General features: G+C 40.2%; 1 protein-coding gene across 2 annotated transcripts in view; it reads left to right on the plus strand.

Moving 5' to 3' along the window:
• The window catches only part of CNTNAP5 (contactin associated protein family member 5), a 302690-nt gene that overhangs the window by 151200 nt on the left and 132048 nt on the right, over positions 1-19442 (plus strand). For both annotated transcript variants that reach the window (XM_061370154.1, XM_061370155.1), the window contains exons 8-11: positions 488-631; positions 12242-12506; positions 15110-15259; positions 16985-17156. In XM_061370154.1, coding sequence (XP_061226138.1) covers positions 488-631; positions 12242-12506; positions 15110-15259; positions 16985-17156 — 731 coding nt within the window. The remainder of the gene's footprint in view (positions 1-487; positions 632-12241; positions 12507-15109; positions 15260-16984; positions 17157-19442) is intronic.

The raw sequence follows: 19442 nt of genomic DNA on the forward strand, positions 1-19442 counted from the left end.
AACCAAAACTGTTCAGAGACATGCTTTGTGGAAAGGGGTGACTCCAGCTCAAGGCAAATCCAGTGCTCTGTGGGCAGGAAGAGCTTATTCCCCCATTGCTCAGCAATTCCTGGTCACCGTGGTCTGCTTGCTGGGTGATAACTTCCAGGCCTGTGGGGACTATGGGCTGGAGACCATTTGGACATAACCCTGTGATTTGGGGAAGGGAAGGCTGGTGGTACTGGGCTGGTGAAGTGGTGTGTCAAGGCTCTTTAAAGTTGTTTCCAAATTAGTGAGCTGTCTGTGGCAGCAGCATTTCTTCAACAGCTGTAATCCTGTGTGGCTTGTAATTCCCCTGTTGGGCAGCCAGGCCCTGCTTTGTGCTCCAAGATGATGCTGTTAATGTGACCTGGTTCCCAGATAATATTCCAGCTGGCTGCATAGAGTGGGGCTCTGCCCTCTTGCACTTAGGGTGATAACTAAATACTGTTCTTATTCCTTCCAAAAGCTCAGTTTCGGAGGGATTCCTGTCCCAGGAAAACCAGGAACCTTTCAGAGGAAAAATTTCCATGGATGCATTGAAAACCTTTATTACAATGGAGTCAATATAATTGACTTAGCAAAAAGGCGCAAACCTCAGATCTATACTGTGGTAAGAGACAATAATGTATGCTTGCTTTTTTACTTCCATGATGTTGATGCTGCTGGGTGCACTGAATGAGTGGAGTTCAGATTTGGTTAACTATGGGCATAATTAGCTTGTTAAAATGATATTGCTGAGGCTAACACCAGCCGGCACTGACTGCTGTGGTGGGAGCTATTGAAAGACACATGTGGAAATTAATAAATTACTCTGACTTTCCAGGTGCATTAGAATTTGTTAGGAGAAACTTTTAAATTCTTTTCCCAAGATTTAAATGTGTCTTTTTGGTAACATGATGGAATCCATAGACACTTTTTTTTTTTTTTCAACTCAAATAAAAATCTTATTTTCTGAGCAAGTGTCCATCACTGTTGTGTAGTACATTAGTAGCAAAATTTTATTCTGCTATTTGAGTTGGTATTATAGAGAAGAATAAATGTTTCTTTTAGTATTGGAAATATTTTCCTTTGTGCTGCTCCTTATATTCAGTGTATTGGCAGTTCTGAGAACCACTGACTTGGTACTAGTGTCTCTAAATGTGTGCTGGTGGAGGTAAAGCAAAAGGAACTGTGGTCTTATCTAGCCTGCTAACATAAAACATAAATAACTGTGGTTTTATCCACCCTGCTAGCATAAAACATAAGTATAAATTAAAATCACAATAATGTCCTAAAATGGCAGATATATTTAAATATATCATGAGCAAAATAAACAACATTTTATTTCATAAGAAGAGGAAACAGTATACTCCCCTACAGCCTTGATAAATTGCAAATAATTGAGTGCTTTGTTTACCTTGTGCTTCACTCGTGCACCATGCTTTGATACATGCCTTTTGGCTAATTCTGTGGAGAATGTGGAGGTGAAAGTGCTTCTCTAGTATCTAGTAATGTGTATGAACAGACTGAAGAAGCAACCAAGCAAACCAGAAAACAAGAAGTCCTTTTCTCATTTTCCTTGCCTAGGGCGAAACTCAATATACAGGGAAATGGGAAATGGGAAGGTGAGAAGTCCCACATTGAGTTGCTGGCAGTCAGAACTGACTCAGGGATGCTCACCTAGCCTTGGACTGGAGAATTTGCTTTAATAACTTTAATAAGTTTGATTGTTCTGACTCAGGACTCTAAGGCACAAATCTTACGAACTGTGTTACATTGCTCTCCCCCTCAGCTTACTTTCTAAGGGCAGTAAAGTGCCCTGATCTGCTTCTTAGGTCATTAAATGGTTGTTTTGCCAGATGGGTAATGGGAAGGCCTTCTTAAAGGAGAGAAGAAAAACTTTGTAATGCACTTTTTCTCTGAAGGATATTGTCTGGGTTAAGGTGGCCACAAGCAATAAAACTGTTATCACAATACTGGATTCAACCAATGCTAGATTGAAAGTCTAGAAATCTTTCTCCTTTTGTCAATTTAAGGTAGTGGGGATGTACCCCCATTGTTCAGTCTGCCTCACAGAACTGATGGTTTTAATGCAATAGTTTTCAAAGGCTGGCTGTTGTACTGCGTTTTGGAAGATTTACGAACCTCTATGTGCTGTGTCTGTGACACTTGTTTATGCAAAGTGCATGGAAAGGTTGCTACACTCACAACGTCTCAGCATCTTACATGAACATTCTTTTATAGGAAACAGCCCCTGTAAATCTGCTGTTTTCCAGCATCCTTTCCATCACAGCTATTTATCTCCTCCAACAGCTCTTGGGTACTTCCAGCTTTCACAGGCTGATCTCCCTCTCCCATCTTTCCGCTATTCTCTACTCCTTAGCAATGTACTTGCTCAAATTAAAATAACTTGTTCTTACTAAATGTAGTCTTTTGTCTGCCAGACTTCTGCGCTAAATGTTCTTACTCAAAGTTCATCGAGAATCTATATTCCCCAGGGAGCTACGAGCTTCTCTGCTTTGCATCTTTGTTGCTAAGGTTGTCTGGAGTGGAAATGTGTGAGAGGAACAGCACAGAATAAATAAATATGGCAGGGACTTGGAATCACTTCTTCCAAGAATGTGTTGTGCACTTGTGCTCCCTCCCCACAAATAGGAGATCACCAGAGATGGTTCTGTGTTGTTAGTCCCCAAAATACCTTTGTCTCCTAACAAAAGATATTTGAGGACAAACTGGGCAATTTGGGATTTGAAATCCTTTTATTTTATTTTTTTTTCCTCCAGAAGGGAGGCAGACTTTAACACTCAGTCTCTGCTTCGTTCTCTGTACCTTTGTGAATGTCGATACAGTCAGTAAAACTATGGGTTTTTACACCCATTAACTTTGTTTTTTTACTGTTGACATCTTTCACACAAGCAGAAGAATAATACATCAGCTTTGGAGGTATGGATTTCCTCTTATGCAGTTCCTCATCCGTATAAATAATGGTCCCAAACAACCTGCATTTAAAGTCAGAGGAAGAAACTACAAGTTGTCAATAACAGAGAACTGTACTATGCATCATGCTCTTGGGTGGTGGCTGTGATTATCATTCCGCCTATTCTTTTCTTTTAACTCATTTGCAGTTGTCAGACTTCCAATAAATCCCCTTGAGAAGACATCTCTGGATAACGAGCAGTCTGTCTCTTTGAACTGAAACTTGCCTTCAGAATTCCATTTTTATATTGCCTGATACTTAACCTTTCCATGTGGCAGCCCTATTTGGACAGGCTATCCTGTTCTGTTGGGTTTTGTGATTTGAGGGTTTTTTTTTTTGCCCTAGATCGTTGAGTGTGGAGAAATGATGGGGAATTTTTATTTGCTCTCCGAAGTGATTACTGGTTTTAATTACAAGAGGTTATGAGAAGTTAAATTTCTATAATTACTGCTGTCATGGTCATAGGGCTGGACAATTGGGAAACCTCAGAAAATGCATTAAAATAGTAATCTAAAGATCAGCCATATTTGCTAGCTGTCTTCTCAGCACAAAAGAAGTGCAGAATGCCCATTATGAGAAATTGTACAGCAGCTGCGTTTCTTGGGTAAGTTGTTAGGGACAGGGAAATATGCTAGTAGGAGCCTCATTTACAAGAAGCATAAGGGGAATTGTCCTTCACAGAAGGATATTTGACCTGTTGGTATCTGTGATGATGAAGTCCTTGTTGAAGGTTTTTTTGCTTGTTAAGGGTGTATGTAAATGCAGAAAGAGATGGGACAAAATAGGAAGATAAATCCATTGAGAACTGCTAAATACATCTCACTGAGGGAGTAGTGAAGATACAAATAGCTATAGCATCCTTGAAATAGCTAAAGTATCCTGGCTGCCAGTGTTACTTACTGCTGGATGCAGGTGCACCTTTACAAACTTCTCTAATGTGATCTGTGGCCAAGGTCTTAAATGTTTTTACATGTCACGAATTTGTGATGACAAAAGAAGCAGCTGTATAGCTGAAGAAAAATGAAGAAGTTATGAAAAAATGCTGTGTTTTGTCTTCTCAGTGCTCCACCTTACTCACTCACTCAAACTGATAAAAACCCTACCCCGCTTTCCCTTCTGTTAACTTTGACTAGTAAGAATTGTGGTTGTGTCTCTATTTTGGAAAGCAAACCTTGCAGTGACTTGAGAGGAATGCAGGGTATTTGTAAAGTAGAGTTTGTCAGCTCTCAGATACGCTTGAATTTCTACATTGTCCTGCCATGTTGAGTCTGGGAGTGACAGTTCAGCACAGTAAGGGATGTGGTGACATGTAAATGCATCACTGTAGTGCCTCAGGGAAATAACCAATTGCCAGCATCAAAGAGCAAGGAAAGATATATAGTGACAGGAGAATGTAAACTAATAATTCATTCTCTTTATAGAGAATCCAAGCATGCTATTTTATTAGGCTGATTTGAGATACCATCATCTTGAGAAGAGTTTACCTCTCTACGCACATCTCATTCCACCAAAGTGTTATTGCAAGCGTTGATATATCTGTGAATATCAAGCTGGTAATTTGTGAAGGTCCCTACTAGGATTTAGAGAATCAGCAGTTAGATATATGTTTCATCGTTTGCACTGCAGATTATAAGAATCATCAATGAAAAATGTTGGAACTATTTACTGACAACTTCCTATAGGTCTAAATTGGATTAATTTAAAACTTCTATGTAATTATTTAATGAAAGAGTGAGTCGCATACAAACTGAATTTGCTGTTCTTTAGATAAGACATGTGAACTCAAATTCCAGAAATATTTGGTTCCGGTAAAAAATAGAATTTCATGTTATCTTCTGTCTTCCTATCTGCTCTCTGGATCTTCAGATGAGTCTTCTTCACATCCTAACTTCAGTGTGAAACAGTAAAAAAGTTTATACAGAATTAATTTTAAGGTCCCATTTTACTGTTGAAAGAAATTGTGTCACCTTAATCAAGGTTTTGAAACTTTAAATGTAGTTTTTCTTTTGAGTTCTCTTGGCATTGTTTACAATTCTAAAGACTTTCAGTCTGTAAATATTTAATCCAGCATGTAACTGCAATAATAAACTCTCTATTTCTTGCTGTGAAAGTTTTGTGTTACAATTTTGATAGCTATGATGACCATAAGGGAAGCAAGTATTTCAGGGAGAGAGACCATTTTTTTTTAATAAGACTAGTTCACATGCAGAAAAAAAAAAAAAAGAGTTTTGAGCAAAGAAGGTCTTTTTGAGAGTCATCAGCATTCAGCAAATTATGGGTTAGAAACAGTTGTTCAGAGTTTAATACATTATCTGGGTAGTCAAATTGAGTGAATAGGATAGTTAATACCTGCTGAGCAAAGGAGGATGTTTCAAGGTGGGAGGTGGTAAGGTTATTAATCCCTGTAGGAGAGCAAGAAAGATGGCTAATTACTGCCATAGGAGTTACCAGGGGATAAGGAAAATGGGGAAGCATGTAATTTGCTGTAAAGCCAAGACTTAAATGTCTTCAATCTTTCATTTTATTTTTTTTAGAAAGGGATAACCTGGCCAAATCACAGTCAGGACTCAAGACCCTAGAGTCTGTGTATTTCATAGCTACCACACGATCTGGGGTTGTGTTAAGGTACACAGAAGATCAGAATTTAAAAGAGAAAAGTATAAAAAAAGTGATACAAAAGAATGCTGATAAGGATTGCTTTTTATGCACTTTTTTAAGATAGATGTGGCTCTGTTTTCATAATAATAATAAAATAAAATCTCCTTGCAGCTGTGTTTTGTTCCAGGTAAGAAAATCTAATAAGCTGTAGATCAGTTTACCTTGAACTCGAACAAAAATTGGGCTTGGATTGTGCTAATTTTCCAGTTTGATCTAAGATACCTAACTTACCCACTTCTGTCAAGGTGAATTTGGAAGGCTGGCTTCATTCCTGCTCGTTATTCAAGGAAGGAGGGTATATTGGGTCTGGCTGAGATGGAGTTAATTTCCCCATAGCAGCCCTTACAGTGTTATGCTTTGACTGGTATCTAGAAAATGTTTTGGCTATTGCTGGGCAGCACTCCCACAGCATCGAGGCTGTCTCTCCAACATTTCCCCTCACCAGTAGACTGGGGGTGGGCAAGATCTTGGGTGGGAACACAGTCAGGACAGCTGATCCAAACTAACAAAAGGGATACTCCATACCATATGACATTTGCTCAGCAATAAAAGCTAAGAGAAAGGAGGAGGGGGGGACACATTCGTTATTGTGACCTTTGTCTCCTGGAACAACTGCTACACATACAGAAACCCTAGTTACCAGTAAGTAGTTGGACAATAACTGCTGATGGGAAGCACACAGTCTTTGCTTTGCTTTATTAAACTGCCTTTATCTTGACCAACGAGTTTTTTCCATCTTATTTTTTCCCTCACTTTACTGTTGAAGAGGGGAGTGATAGAGTTGGTGGGCACCAGGTGTCCAGACAAGATGAGCCTGCCACAGAGGGAGAATATTAAGTGGTCTATATTTTTCTTGTGTTTCCTCCTGGCCTTTTGTTTACTCTTTGCCTGTCTCTCTGAGGAAAATATGTATGATTTTCCAAATTAGCTCTGTATTTAGAATCTATTTAGAATTTGCTCCAATCTTTTGTCAAAAACTTTCAGCTACTGTACTTCCAAGCTTAGAGGAGGGCCGCGAGGATGATCAGGGGGATTGAGCACCTCCTCTATGAAGACAGGCTGAGAAAGTTATGGCTGTTCATCCTGGAGAAGAGACGTCATACCTCTACTGTGTGGAGACCTCATAGCAGCCTTACAGTATCTGAAAGGGTCCTGCAAAAATGCTGGAGAGGGACTTTTCATCAGGGACTGTAGCAATAGGAAAATGGGTAATGGGTTTAAACTTAAACAGGGGAAGTTGAAGTTAGATATAAGGAAGAAGTTCTTTACTGTGAGGGTGGTGAAGCACTGGAACAGGTTGCCCAAAGTGGTAAATGTTCCTTCCCTGGCAGTGTTCATGGCCAGGTTGGACAGAGCCTTGGGGTACATGGTCTATTGTGAGGCATCCCTGTCCACAGCAGGGGTGTTGGAACTAGATTATCTTAATGTCCTTTCCAACCCAAACCATCCTATGATTCTATATGATGAAACAATAATATACCATTACTGTGAGACTAAGAATGTTAAAATGCTTCACTTCTGTCCAGTGGCATAGCTTAGAAGTCTGTGATAAGGAACATCAAGAAATACTAGCCAAGCACCTTATCCCCGATTCTGTCACAATCACGTTTTAGTTTTTTCAAAGCATTCTTTTTTTTTTTTTTTTTTTCACATAGAAACATTGTCTTAATTTAAACTGTCATGGTTTAAGCCCAACCAGCAACTCAGAACCACAGAGCCACTTGCTCACTCCCCACCTTCTTCCTCCCCCAGCTCTGTTGCATTTATAGCTTCATAGAATGTTTTGGGTTAGAAGGAACCTTAAAGGTCACCTAGTTCCAACCCTCTGCCATGGCAGAGACACCTTCCTCTAGATCAGTCTGCTCAAAGCATCAGCCTGGCCTTGCACACTTCCAGGGATGGGGCAGCCACAGCTTCTATGGTCAGTCTGCTCCAGTGTCTCACTACCCTCACAGTAAAGACCTTCTTCCTAATATGTAATCTAAACCTACCCTCTTTCAGTTTAAAGCCATTCCCCCATGTCCTATTACTACATACACTTTGCCTTTAAAGTAGAATAAGAACTCTTTTGGAAAGATTTCACTGTTTATTAGAGAAGTCGTTAATCAATCTGGAGATGATGGACTCAATGAAATTCTTAAATGCCACATGATAGCTGGATTTTCCAGCAGCTGGGTAGAGCTGAGCAGCTGTTTTATTTTCTCTAGGGATTACAATCTTCTTATCCCGTTTCTGAGCCAATGAGCTTTTACTTTTCAGTTAAACTGGGCTCAATTATAAAATCAAGTGTCTGCCAGAAGTCTTGTGTGTACCCTGGAGAGTTCCAGAACTGCTGCCAATTAAAGCAAAACACTCTTGATCAGATACAGGTTTAGGGAGAGCTGTTTACTTTTCAGACTTAGACACACTGGAATAATTAGTTTGTGAATAAAATTAAGGGCAAATTTAACAGTCTTTGTAGTGAGAACTTACCCCACTTCAGTGAATGAATGTTTTTCATAGTAACCATTGTGTATTTATTTTTCAAATTTTCATGTTACTGTCTCTAGGAGGGTAGACACTGTTGGTCAGTGTAAGGACATCAGCAACTTTTTTTGGTATTAAACTTTTGCTCTGGGATGCTGCTTTAAGAAAATGTTTCTTTCCTACTTGAATCAGCTGAACTGATTTAAGTTCACATGGCATCAATTAGTTTATTTAATGTTTTTTCCCTGATTGTCCTTGCTAGTTTTTAGTTCTGACTAAAGGTTATGGCCTTTACCTCATGAAAGTCTCAATTCTTGAATGAGTAACAGAATAATCCGCCTAAAAGGCAAACGTGCCTTTCTATCCACTAAATGTACCTTTAATCCCATGTACATAGAAAATTGCATCACCCCCTTTATGTGTTCCCACCTGCTTTTTCTTGTGGCAGGTGGGATTGCACCTGCTCTGCTTGAGTGTAGTCAATTGAGAGACATTGAATCATTGAAGTCTCAGCAGGTTAACCATGGGAGGAGACGAGTACGTCTAATCCGCATGTCCCCAGCATTGGTTCAGTCACTATTCTTTGCTGCTCCTGTTCCAGTATAAGACTTCCCAGATGGCAGGAATTACTAGCTAGTGTGAATGACTAGAGTATTGCTAAATTTTTCAAGGGGTCAAAGTAATCCATAAGTTTAGGTAGTGAGCTAATAGCACATGCTGAGAACCTCATATCAGAAGCAGACAGAAATTTGACCTTACGTGGTGGGCTGACCCTAACTGGATGCCAGGTGCCCACCGAAGCTGCTTTGTCACTCCCCTCCTCTACTGGACAGGAGGGAGATAATATAATGAAAGCCTCATGGTTTGCGATAAAACCAGTGGAGATAGCTCACCAATTACCATCACAGGCAAAATAGACTCAATTTGTGGAAACTAGCTTATTACCAATCAAATCAGAGTGGGATAATGACAAATAAAACCAACCCTTAGAAACGTCTTCCCCCCACCCCTCACTTCTTCCCAGGCTTAACTTTACTCTTTTGTTTTCTCTACCTACCTCTCCCTGAGCTGTGCATGTGGACAGGGAATGGGTGGGTGTGGTCAGTACATCACATGTTTCTGCTGTGTCTTCCTCCTCAGGGAAGACTCCTCACAATCATGCCCTGCTCCAGTGTGAGTCACTCCAACGGTAGACAGTTTCCCACGAACTTCTCCAATGTGAGTCCTTCCCACTGGCTTCAGTTCTTCATGAACTGCTCCAGCGTGGGTCCCTTTCACAGGGGCACTCCAGGAACAGACTGCTTCAGTATGGGTCCCTTGCATGGGTGCAGTTCTTCAGGAACAGACTGCTCCAGTGTGGGTCCCATGTGGGGTCACAAGTCCTGCAGCAAACCTGCTCCAGTGTGGGCTCCTCTCTCCACAGGGCCACAGGAGCTTGGTCCAGAACTTCCCATGTGTTCACAGCCTCCTTCAGGCATTGCCCTGCTCCAGAATGGGGTCCTCTATGGGCTGCAGGTAGAGATCTGCTCCACTGTGAACCTCTGTGTGCTTCAGGGGCACAGCCTGCCTCACCATGGTCTGTACTGCAGGCTGAAGGGGAATCTGATCTGGTACCTGGAGCATATCCTTCACTCCTGCACTGACCTTGGTGTCTGCAGGGCAGTTGGTCTCACGTATTCTCACTCCTCTCACTGGCTGCAGTTACACAGTTTCCCCTCACCTTTATTAACTATGTTATCCTAGAGGTGCTACCACCACTGATGGTGGGCTTAGCCTTGGGCAGTGATGGATCTGTCTTGGAGCTGACTGGCATTGACTCCATTGGACAGAGGGAAAGCTTCTAGCAGCTTCGCACAGAAGACACCCCTGTAGCCTCCTGCTACCAAAACCTTGCCACTCAAACCCAATATTTACTATAGTAGTGCTGCAAACAGCTGAAACTGTATTGACTACAGAACATCTTTACTGGCTTATTTTAAGGTCATTTGAAAGTTTTTTATACATTGCAAACATGTTTCTTCATTTTAACTTTCACCATCTCCAGCACCATTAAGTCAGTCTAGGTATAGCTTGTTCTGCTGGTAGGTAAAATCCGCAATAACCTTTGAGGGAAAAATCCTATCCAAATGTTGCAAATCCTCCCCTTTGCAATACAGTCTTGCATTTTGTTACAGCCTTCCACTGCCAGTGAAGCAAATTAGATACTTGAGTGCAGACTCAAGACAATATTTGAACATTCCCCAAAGCTCTGGTGTATGTATAAGATCTGTAAAATACTTACTACTTTGTGTGGTGTTACTGGAATCACTATAAATGCCTAAAATTCTAAATAAAACTTGTCATTAGCATTTTAAATGTCTAAACTTTTAAAAAGCTCTAGATAAGTTTAATTGTATTTGTTTATATTGCTGCAGTTGGCCATCTTTATTTTCTGTAATTTGTAATGAATTCAATTAAAAATGGAGGTGGAAATGTAATAACAAAAAGAAAGACTGTAGTATCTCTTACACAGGCAAAACCCACCTGGTAGTAAAAACACTTTAAATGTTGAAAGAAAATTCCCATCCTACTTCCCACCTGACTGTTCAGGTGAGTTTTTGGGTAAGCTTTGGATTGTATCTCAAAATTCATTCTAACATGATATACCCATGGATACCTTTTGCCATTGCTAAATGTGATATGTTCCATTCTCCACCTGACTGGGTAGGGAAGGAATAAATATTTTGATACAGATACGTATGTATCAAGGGTTATTTCATCCAGTGGTAACTCTTTCTGACACTATTTATTTTCCATTTTAAAATAAAGACTAGAAAGGCATTTGAAAGTGATAGGGAACAGTTCCATTAGCTGTTTGAGATTTCAGATAGGAATTCCCCAAGCACTATGCAACTTCCTAGACATCCATCAAGTGCTGTTCATTATAATTATCCTGTTAGAGTGAGGTACCAGCTTTGATGAGAAGACATATCATAGAAAAAGCCTTTTACTTCAATGTTTTATTGGATTCCAGTTGGTATTCTACAAAACAGCTGAGTTCAAAGCTAGCTGGCTACAACAATCTCCTGAGCGGCTTTAAAAGACGTGGCTTCTTTAGCGCGTGCTAGCTTTATATATTCCTAAGGTTTTATTTACATGGCTTGAATGACCTGGTTGAATCATCTACAATGGTTGAACAAAACAGTGAAGTAATTTCTTCTACAAATTGCAGGGATACATGCTGGTACATATTCTGCTGACTGCTTTGAGTAAATGTGCTCCTCTTCTGGGCACATATCATCATTGATTTTAGGGCTAGATAACTGAGGTAATCAACTGTGTTTGTCATTGAAATGGTGTTAGATTTCACCACCCTTGCTGTTTATGTAATGTTTTAATAATTCCTCAAAATGTCCCATGGAAACCATGGGACCTAGCACTGGGCAGGAAATCTCACTGTTATTTCATCCAACTACAAGTACTGTATTCAAGTGCCTTTCTTTGAGTTTCCTTATGAATTTTGAGGTAATTTCAGAATAATTGTTTTTAAATATTTGTGTTAGTATTAAGTGGACTTTTGTTATCTGTAGCAGCACAAGGCTGTGTCACTCTGGGTAAAAGAAAACATGAGTACTGCTTCCAGAAGCTATATATTGAGTATTTGAAATAAACCCAGGAAATTTGCTTCATGATTTGCCCCACGTAGCAGGTTCAAGTAGGTGAGGAGGTTTTTACTTTTAAAGTTATGTTGCATTGGTGTAAATGGGAAAAAAAAATAAAATAAAAAAAAAACAACCAAAACACAAAACCCTGTCATTAACACCTGCCTTTTGGCTTATATTTCAAAGAAATCAGTGCATAGCCAATGCAGAACATTAGTTTCACATCTTGTGAACTTACTGTTCCTCCAGTGTCACTTCCTGAAGTCAGCATAGATCTGAATGAGTTTGATTTTCTTGACATAAAGCTGAAGTTGAGATGGAATGGGAGGTTTTGGGAAACACAAAGTAGATGTTGCCATGTTGAGATGATCTGACTTGATAAGGGACATTATTCCAGCCTTGAGTGCCATTAGGCACTGAAGTTTATTTAACTATTGATGTTTTGGGATGGTCAAAAAAAGAAGTCATGTTTATTATATTTGATTTCTATTATTTGCAGGGGAATGTGACATTTGCTTGCTCAGAACCACAAATTGTTCCTATCACCTTTCTCAGCACCAGCCAAAGCTACTTACTACTACCTGGCACTCCTCAAATTGATGGTTTGTCAGTCAGCTTCCAGTTTCGAACATGGAATAAAGATGGTTTACTTCTGTACACTGAATTGTCTGAAAATTCAGGACCTCTCTTGATTTACCTCCATGGTGGGAAATTGACACTACTTATTCAGAAGGAGACAGAGAACCCAGTGGAAATCACTGAAGGTACTTATTTTTTGTTTACGCTCCTCTGATCTCTTTAAAATGCCAAGGTCCAACCCCATAGGATGAAAGGATGGTGAAATAAGGAAGCACCCAATATGCCTTTCTCTTTTCAAATCTTCTCTTGCTTTTCAGTGGTGGAACCACTCTGTGCAGCTTAAGATAGACCTAAGCATGGAAAATTGGCATCTTGAGATCACCAGATGCAGTCTACCTGACAATCAGCTCAGCCTCTGTTCTTAAACGGACGCATTAAATTTTCTTTGATCAGCTCATGTGAAGACCTTGCTGTCTCCTGTCCTGAGATTGTGCTGAAGTCAGCTGGGAGCCAGCTCAGCTGTTGCACCATTCCCCAGTACAAGTGAAGGCAGACTCAGGGCTGATTTTCTTCTGCTTAGTTTTACATTTTCCCTCTATGCTATCCTCAGAAGTGTGACTAACTGTGGGCTTCCTCTCCTCACACTCCCACAACTGGGCTCCCTCTCCTCACACTTCCTCAATTGGGCTCCTTAGCCAGTTTGCATATTTCTTTGTGCAGTGCAGCTGGTAGGATGCAAGAGGATGAAATGGGGTTGCCTCTCTGACTTAAAATTCAAGGGAAATTGTTTGTAACCACTTACCAGAACAGCTATGCATTCACTCCCAGAGACAACAGGGAAACAATTTCAGACTGTAGAACAGAGGAAGGACCAGCTGCCATTTGAATGTGACCTATATAAGCTAGCTGCTGTCCCAGACAGAAATGTTCTTAGCTCAGGGATTCTGTGCTTTCCTTCCAGCTATGCAGCCATAATGGGTGGGAGACTGGGAAGTTAATTTTCTGCATAGGTTGAATACCTGTTTTCCAAAGGCGGGTAAGTAATAGACTGATGGAACTCAGATGGAACTAAATAGAGCAACTGTTTAAAAATATGTAATATTAGAATATTCCCAGTGCAGACTAAAAGAGGGCAGATGTGTCTATTAAAAGAAGCAGAAGTAAAATCTGAGAGTCACCAAAGCAGAGCTGTTCTGTGTGCATGTTTCATTTCTCTTTATGATAGAAAATGAGGCAGTCCTTCATCTATCCTTATTTGTGTAGGTTACTACAGCCTTAGCTTCCTGCAACTGAATGCTGAAACTCAGTTTCCAGCTTCTATTGCAGTCCTGATTAAACTGTCGACAAAGCTGAGACAATGTCAATATTCTTATGGGCATATTCATTTTTATGTAGTTCTGAAATCATGAATCTGAGCCCAGCCTTTGTGCTATCCAAAACATTACTAAACAGCCTACTTACATATGGAAAATATGCAGAAATTGCAAGTGCCATGCTCAGCAGATGTAAGGTACTGACAATAAACTCATGCTTGCTCAAGAATAGACATTTTTTTTGCCCCAAATGGGACCTACTTTGTTTTGACATCTTTTCAAACTTCAACAACATATTTGACTTCGAAATGGACTTGTTCTATTTGAAAAATAATCCAGTTTTGCTGGGAAGCCAGTCTCTTATTCTACAGAAATTGTGAATGCATTAACAGCCATTACTGTTGAAATTTTCTTTTTCAAATCCGTAATGAAATGGCTTTTCATACATGTAACACCCATATTTTTCTTAAATTTTGTTTTGAACTGTTCTCACACCTCTTTGTGTCTCTAAGTGATCGTTTGTTTCTTCTGAAAGCTACATTAGTGAAAAATATTCCATTAGGGAGGGGAGTAAATACTAGTTATCTGTGCCTGATCTCAGTGACTGCAGCCTGACAGTAGCATATTTTGAACTGGAATTAAGTTACTTTTGATCTGCACCACAGTGTTTGAGCTCAGAAGCTTGCCCACTGATTTTCGTGACTGTCAGAACAGAGAATGAGGTGTTTCTTTGCAGCAACACCAATTTTCAGAATAAGGAAACAAAAAGGTTATTTCCCACTTTGCACAAGTGTCTAGAAGAGAAAGAGGCTACTCAGTACCATAATCTCTCATGTACAGTCTTAAATTCCTGGTCAGAGCGTCAGTCCCAGCTCTCACAAGACCCATTTCAAAATCCAATATAGAAAGGCTTTGGTACATCTGTCAATAAGACTGTGTGCTAACTTAGCACTCAAGGGTTTTAAGAAAAACAAATCCTGCTGATACCAACTGGAATTTGTCAGGTTTCATACTGGAGCCTGAGGTGGGGTATGGCTATCTCACTGAGCCTAATCCTCTGCAATCTCAGGCATGTGTTTAATATCAGAAACACAGCAGACATCTTCTCTGTGTACTCCTGTGAGCTACAAGCATGTCCCAGCAGACTGAAGATAGACATAAACACCCACAAAATGGTAATAATGTGTTACCAGAAAGATGAAGGGCCTGGCTAGCTTGATGCGATACCAGAAGCAGGTTAGATCAAAATGTGAGGTGACCCACTTAAATCCTTTCAAAAGCTTTCACTTTCTTGGGCCTTTCCTTCTATGCCAGTTTGTTTCCAGAGGTAATGGGTTCTTTTCAGCTGCCAGTTCTCCCTTTTTGGGGGGTTAAATGCACATTTGTGTTCATGAGTTGAAAGCAAAAGGAGGTTTAAAGAAAACAGTTATCTCCTGCACCTCTTTCTTCACTCTTAGTACTTGTTTTTTTGCCAGGCACCAATCTCCACGATGGCCTTTGGCATTCTGTTAACATCAATGCCAGAAGACATCGCATTACCCTGACACTGGATAACAACGCTGCCACTGCTAGCCATGCAACCACTGCCTCAAGGATCTACTCTGGGAACAGCTACTATTTTGGAGGTAGGTTGTTTCAGACAGATGCAGGACAGGTTTTCATGATCCAGATCCTCAAGTGCCTCACCACTGAGGTCTTCCCAGGTGCACTCTGTTTGCACCTAAGAGCAAATGTTGTAATACTGATTTGAGAACCTCTATGGAGCTGCAAGTCATACAGCACTGTGGGAAGACAGAAAGGTTTTGGTCAACCCTGACAGACGGAGAATGAACGGAACTGCTAGCAAAGCTGTAGGAGTAGACTACTGGTAGTAGTAGCCAATTGGTACCTACATCTAGCTGGCAAAACATACAACAGTTACATTAGCTCTATGTTGTGGTTTAAACCCAGCCAGACAGCTTGTTCACTCACTTCACCACTTCTTGCCCTCCCCCTACTCCTGGAGGGACAGAGAGGAGAATCAAAAAGAATGCAACTCCCACGGGTTGAGATAAGAACAGTTTAGTAACTAAGGTATAACACAAATCACTACTGCTAGCACCAATAATAACAATGATAAAGGAAATAAGAAGGAAAGAGAGAATACAACACCTCAGCACCAGTCAACCCATAATTAACCCCCCCCCCCCCCCCAGCCTGACCAAACACTGACCGATACCTTATCCAACCCCGCAGTCTCCCAGCCTTTCCAGGTAACTCTGTTACATCCTGGGAATGACGTACTGTGGTATGGAATACCTCTTTGGTCAGTTTGGGTCAGGTGTCCTGTCTCTGCTTCCTCCCAGCCTCCCCTCCTCCCTGGCAGAGCATGAGGCTCACAAAGTCCTTGACCAAACCAAAACATCATTGTTATCAACTCTATTCCCAGGCCAAAAGTCAAAACACAGCACTGCACCAGCTACCAAGAAGGAGAAAAATGACTGCTACTGCTGAACCCAGGACACTGTATTAGCCACAAATGTTTTTTTTTTTTTCTAGTTAAAAGTCTTGAGGACCATTAGTATTATTATATTCCAGTAGATATCACTGTCCTGATCAGGCTCAGTGACTTTAAACTCTGAGCTTACTGCCATATGGCTCAGATCTACAAAGATATTCAGGTACTCTGGTCTCATGGAGATGAATGTAGATTTAGCTCGATTTTGAAAATTGAAAGAACAGTCTTGTAAAATACTACCTTCTGCTTTTTTGCAGTGCAAGTGTTAATTTAGATAAAGGGAGTGCCATCAAATATCTTTTTATCTAATAGATTTCTGTGTAGCACTTACCATAGTGAGCCTCTGGTCTCAATGAACTGCCTGGATACAGCACTAAGTGAGGATGCACAGGAGGCTTTGAATCTCAAAGCTGGCCAAATGCTGAAGAAGATCAGATACAAATAGTTTTCCTGCTTACTGTCCACAGAATCCATTTACTGTGTACATTTCTTCAGCAGCAGAATTTAACTCATAATGATTTTACAATTTACACAGCTTTTTTTAGTGGGATTCAGTCGCTATCAACTGTGGAGTTTAAAGACAATAGAAAAAAAAAAAAAAGCCATCACATTTTGATCTTGATTAGCACACATGAAACCTCATACTCTGATATTTCCAGTGGCTGGATGCTCTCTTTTTTCCCCTCTCTCTTTTTTCCTTTCTTTCTTACTGAAGGATTTATAACACAGAAGGCTGTGTAGCATAAGGAATGAAAGCACTTGGAATAATTAGTCTCTGAGTTTTTGCATCAGGAAATCCCAGCAGAAATAGATCAACATTCCAATATTATTGTCTTTTCTCTTTTTCCCACAGGGTGCCCTGACAATTTCACCGATTCCCAATGTTTAAATCCCATTACTGCTTTTCAAGGCTGTATGAGGCTCATCTTTATTGATAACCAGCCCAAGGACCTCATTTTAGTTCAGCAAGGTTCTCTAGGGAATTTCAGTGATTTACACATTGATCTGTGTGGCATCAAAGACAGGTAATTATTGTTTCCTCTTTCTTGTATTTGTTATTTTTTTCATCCTAGTGGTTTATAAATACAGGTTGCATTAAGTGAAATTTCTGATCTGCCAACATTACGGATATTAGTTATAATAGAGCTACTAATAGAAAATATTACAGCAAAGATAGGAGGACTGGAGGGGAAATGGTTTCAATTACATGAGGCTCTCTTCAGATTGACTTGTAGGAAATAGAGTATGCAAATTCAATCAAACTACAGATCAGTGAAAGGATTAAATTTTATGCGTAAACAACATCTGATTGCTTTGAAGTTTTAGAGGAAATGAAAGAGAAGGAAAAATTATTTGATTCATCAGAATGTGTCATCCCCCTAATATATTAGCTGTTTTCACTAATGTACATCATTTGCAATTTTTCTTGTTAGCCATTACAGCACAGCACATTTATAATGATGATATGGTACACCTCACACAACATACTGCCCATTCAGTAGGACAATATAATGATGAAATGCCTGTATCTACCAGAGACACAGTTTAAATACTGATCTGAATCCCTCCTAAGCTAAAACATGTCAGGAAACCCATATTTTCTCATAAAAACTAGAGAGGAAATAATATTTTTTTAAGTATTTAATAATTTTTTTCTTTGCTTCCTATGGATTTTTAAAGTCTAAATATTTCTGAATTATTTCAGCAAATGTTTACTTTAAAGTTATCACATGGAATAACAGGTTCTGATATTGGTTTTGGGCTGGGCTTTAGGGTTGTTTTGGTTTTGGTTTTGGTTTTGGTTTTTTTTTCTAATCTAGCTAAGTTCTGAAAATGGAATTGCTGAAAATTTCATGTGCTTCAGATACTTAAGGGAGTTGTAAGGATATTTTGGAAATTAATTAGGAGCTTATGCATTTACATATTTCTTTCGATGTTGCTTAGCGAAGAGGAACAGAAAGCTGTTCTCCATTATTTAGTGTAGGAGGATCAGCTGGCTCGCACTGCAGTCTTTTGAAAAGTGGGCAAAACTCCTGTTATCTGAGACCTGTGTACTCATTTTTGTATGTCCATGTTTGTTAGCTGGTATGGAGAAAATGCCTTCTCTGCTATCAAACATTCTTTCACGTTCAGTGAAGACTGAATTCAGAGTTGAATTTAGTGAAGACTGAATTCAGAGACTGAATTTCGGTTGATATACCTGAAATGGTAGACAGAATTGATAGATGTAGCTGGTTTAATGAAAGAACACAAAATGTAAACTTTCCTGAGAATTAAGAGAAATAATTCTGCTGTTTTCTTGGAAAACCAAATCCTTTAAGATAAAGAGGACCATTCAAAGGCAACTTGTGTATTTGCATGTTGAAAAAGAAGAGAACTTTTCTGGTACAATGCAGAGGTTCTGTGGGATGTCTCAAATACTTATATTGTTCAGGCTACAGCATAAATCTATGGTACTACAGTGTCCTTCTCATCTTCAGTATCTCAAAGACAACAAGCATCAGGCTGTGATCATAGCATACAATTACTTAGGGCAGAGATCCAAACATAGTAAGAATGGTGGCACTTTACATAATCATTGCCTTGAAAGATATCATAGAATCATAGAATACTTAGGGTTGGAAAGGACCACAAGATCATTTAGTCCCAACACCCCTGACATGGGCAGGGACACCTCACACTAAACCATGTCTCCCCAGGCTTTGTCCAACCTGGCCTTAAACACCACCAGGGATGGAGCATTCACAGCTTCCTTGGGCAACCCATTCCAGTGCCTCACCACCCTTACAGTAAAGAACTTCCTCATTACATCCAATCTAAACTCCCCTGTTTAAGTTTTAACCCATTACCCCTTGTCCTGTTGTTACAGTCCCTAGTGAGGAGTCCCTCCCCAGCACCCCTATAGGCCCCCTTCAGATACTGGAAGGCTGCTATGAGGTGTCCACGCAGCCTTCTCTTCTCCAGACTAAACAGCCCCAGCTTTCTCAGCCTATCTTTATACAGGAGGTGCTCCAGTCCCCTGATCATTCTTGCGGCCCTCCTCTGGATTTGTTACAACAGATCCATGTCCTTTTTATGTTGAGGACACCACAACTGCACACAATACTCCAAGTGAGATCTCCCGAGAGCAGAGTAGAGGGGCAGGATCACCTCCTTCGACCTGCTGGTCAAGCTTCTTTTGATGCAGCCCAGGATACGGTTGGCTTTCTGAGCTGCGAGTACACTCTACTGGCTCATGTTAAGTTTCTCATCGATCAACACCCCAAAGTCCTTCTCCACAGGGCTGCTCTGAACCACTTCTCTTCCCAACC

The sequence above is a fragment of the Neopsephotus bourkii genome, unplaced genomic scaffold (assembly GCF_033783945.1).
Source record: "Neopsephotus bourkii isolate Nb327-2 ecotype Australia unplaced genomic scaffold, CSIRO-AGI_Nbou_v1 NB_1526, whole genome shotgun sequence".
In the NCBI taxonomy this organism is placed as follows: Eukaryota; Metazoa; Chordata; class Aves; order Psittaciformes; family Psittacidae; genus Neopsephotus; species Neopsephotus bourkii.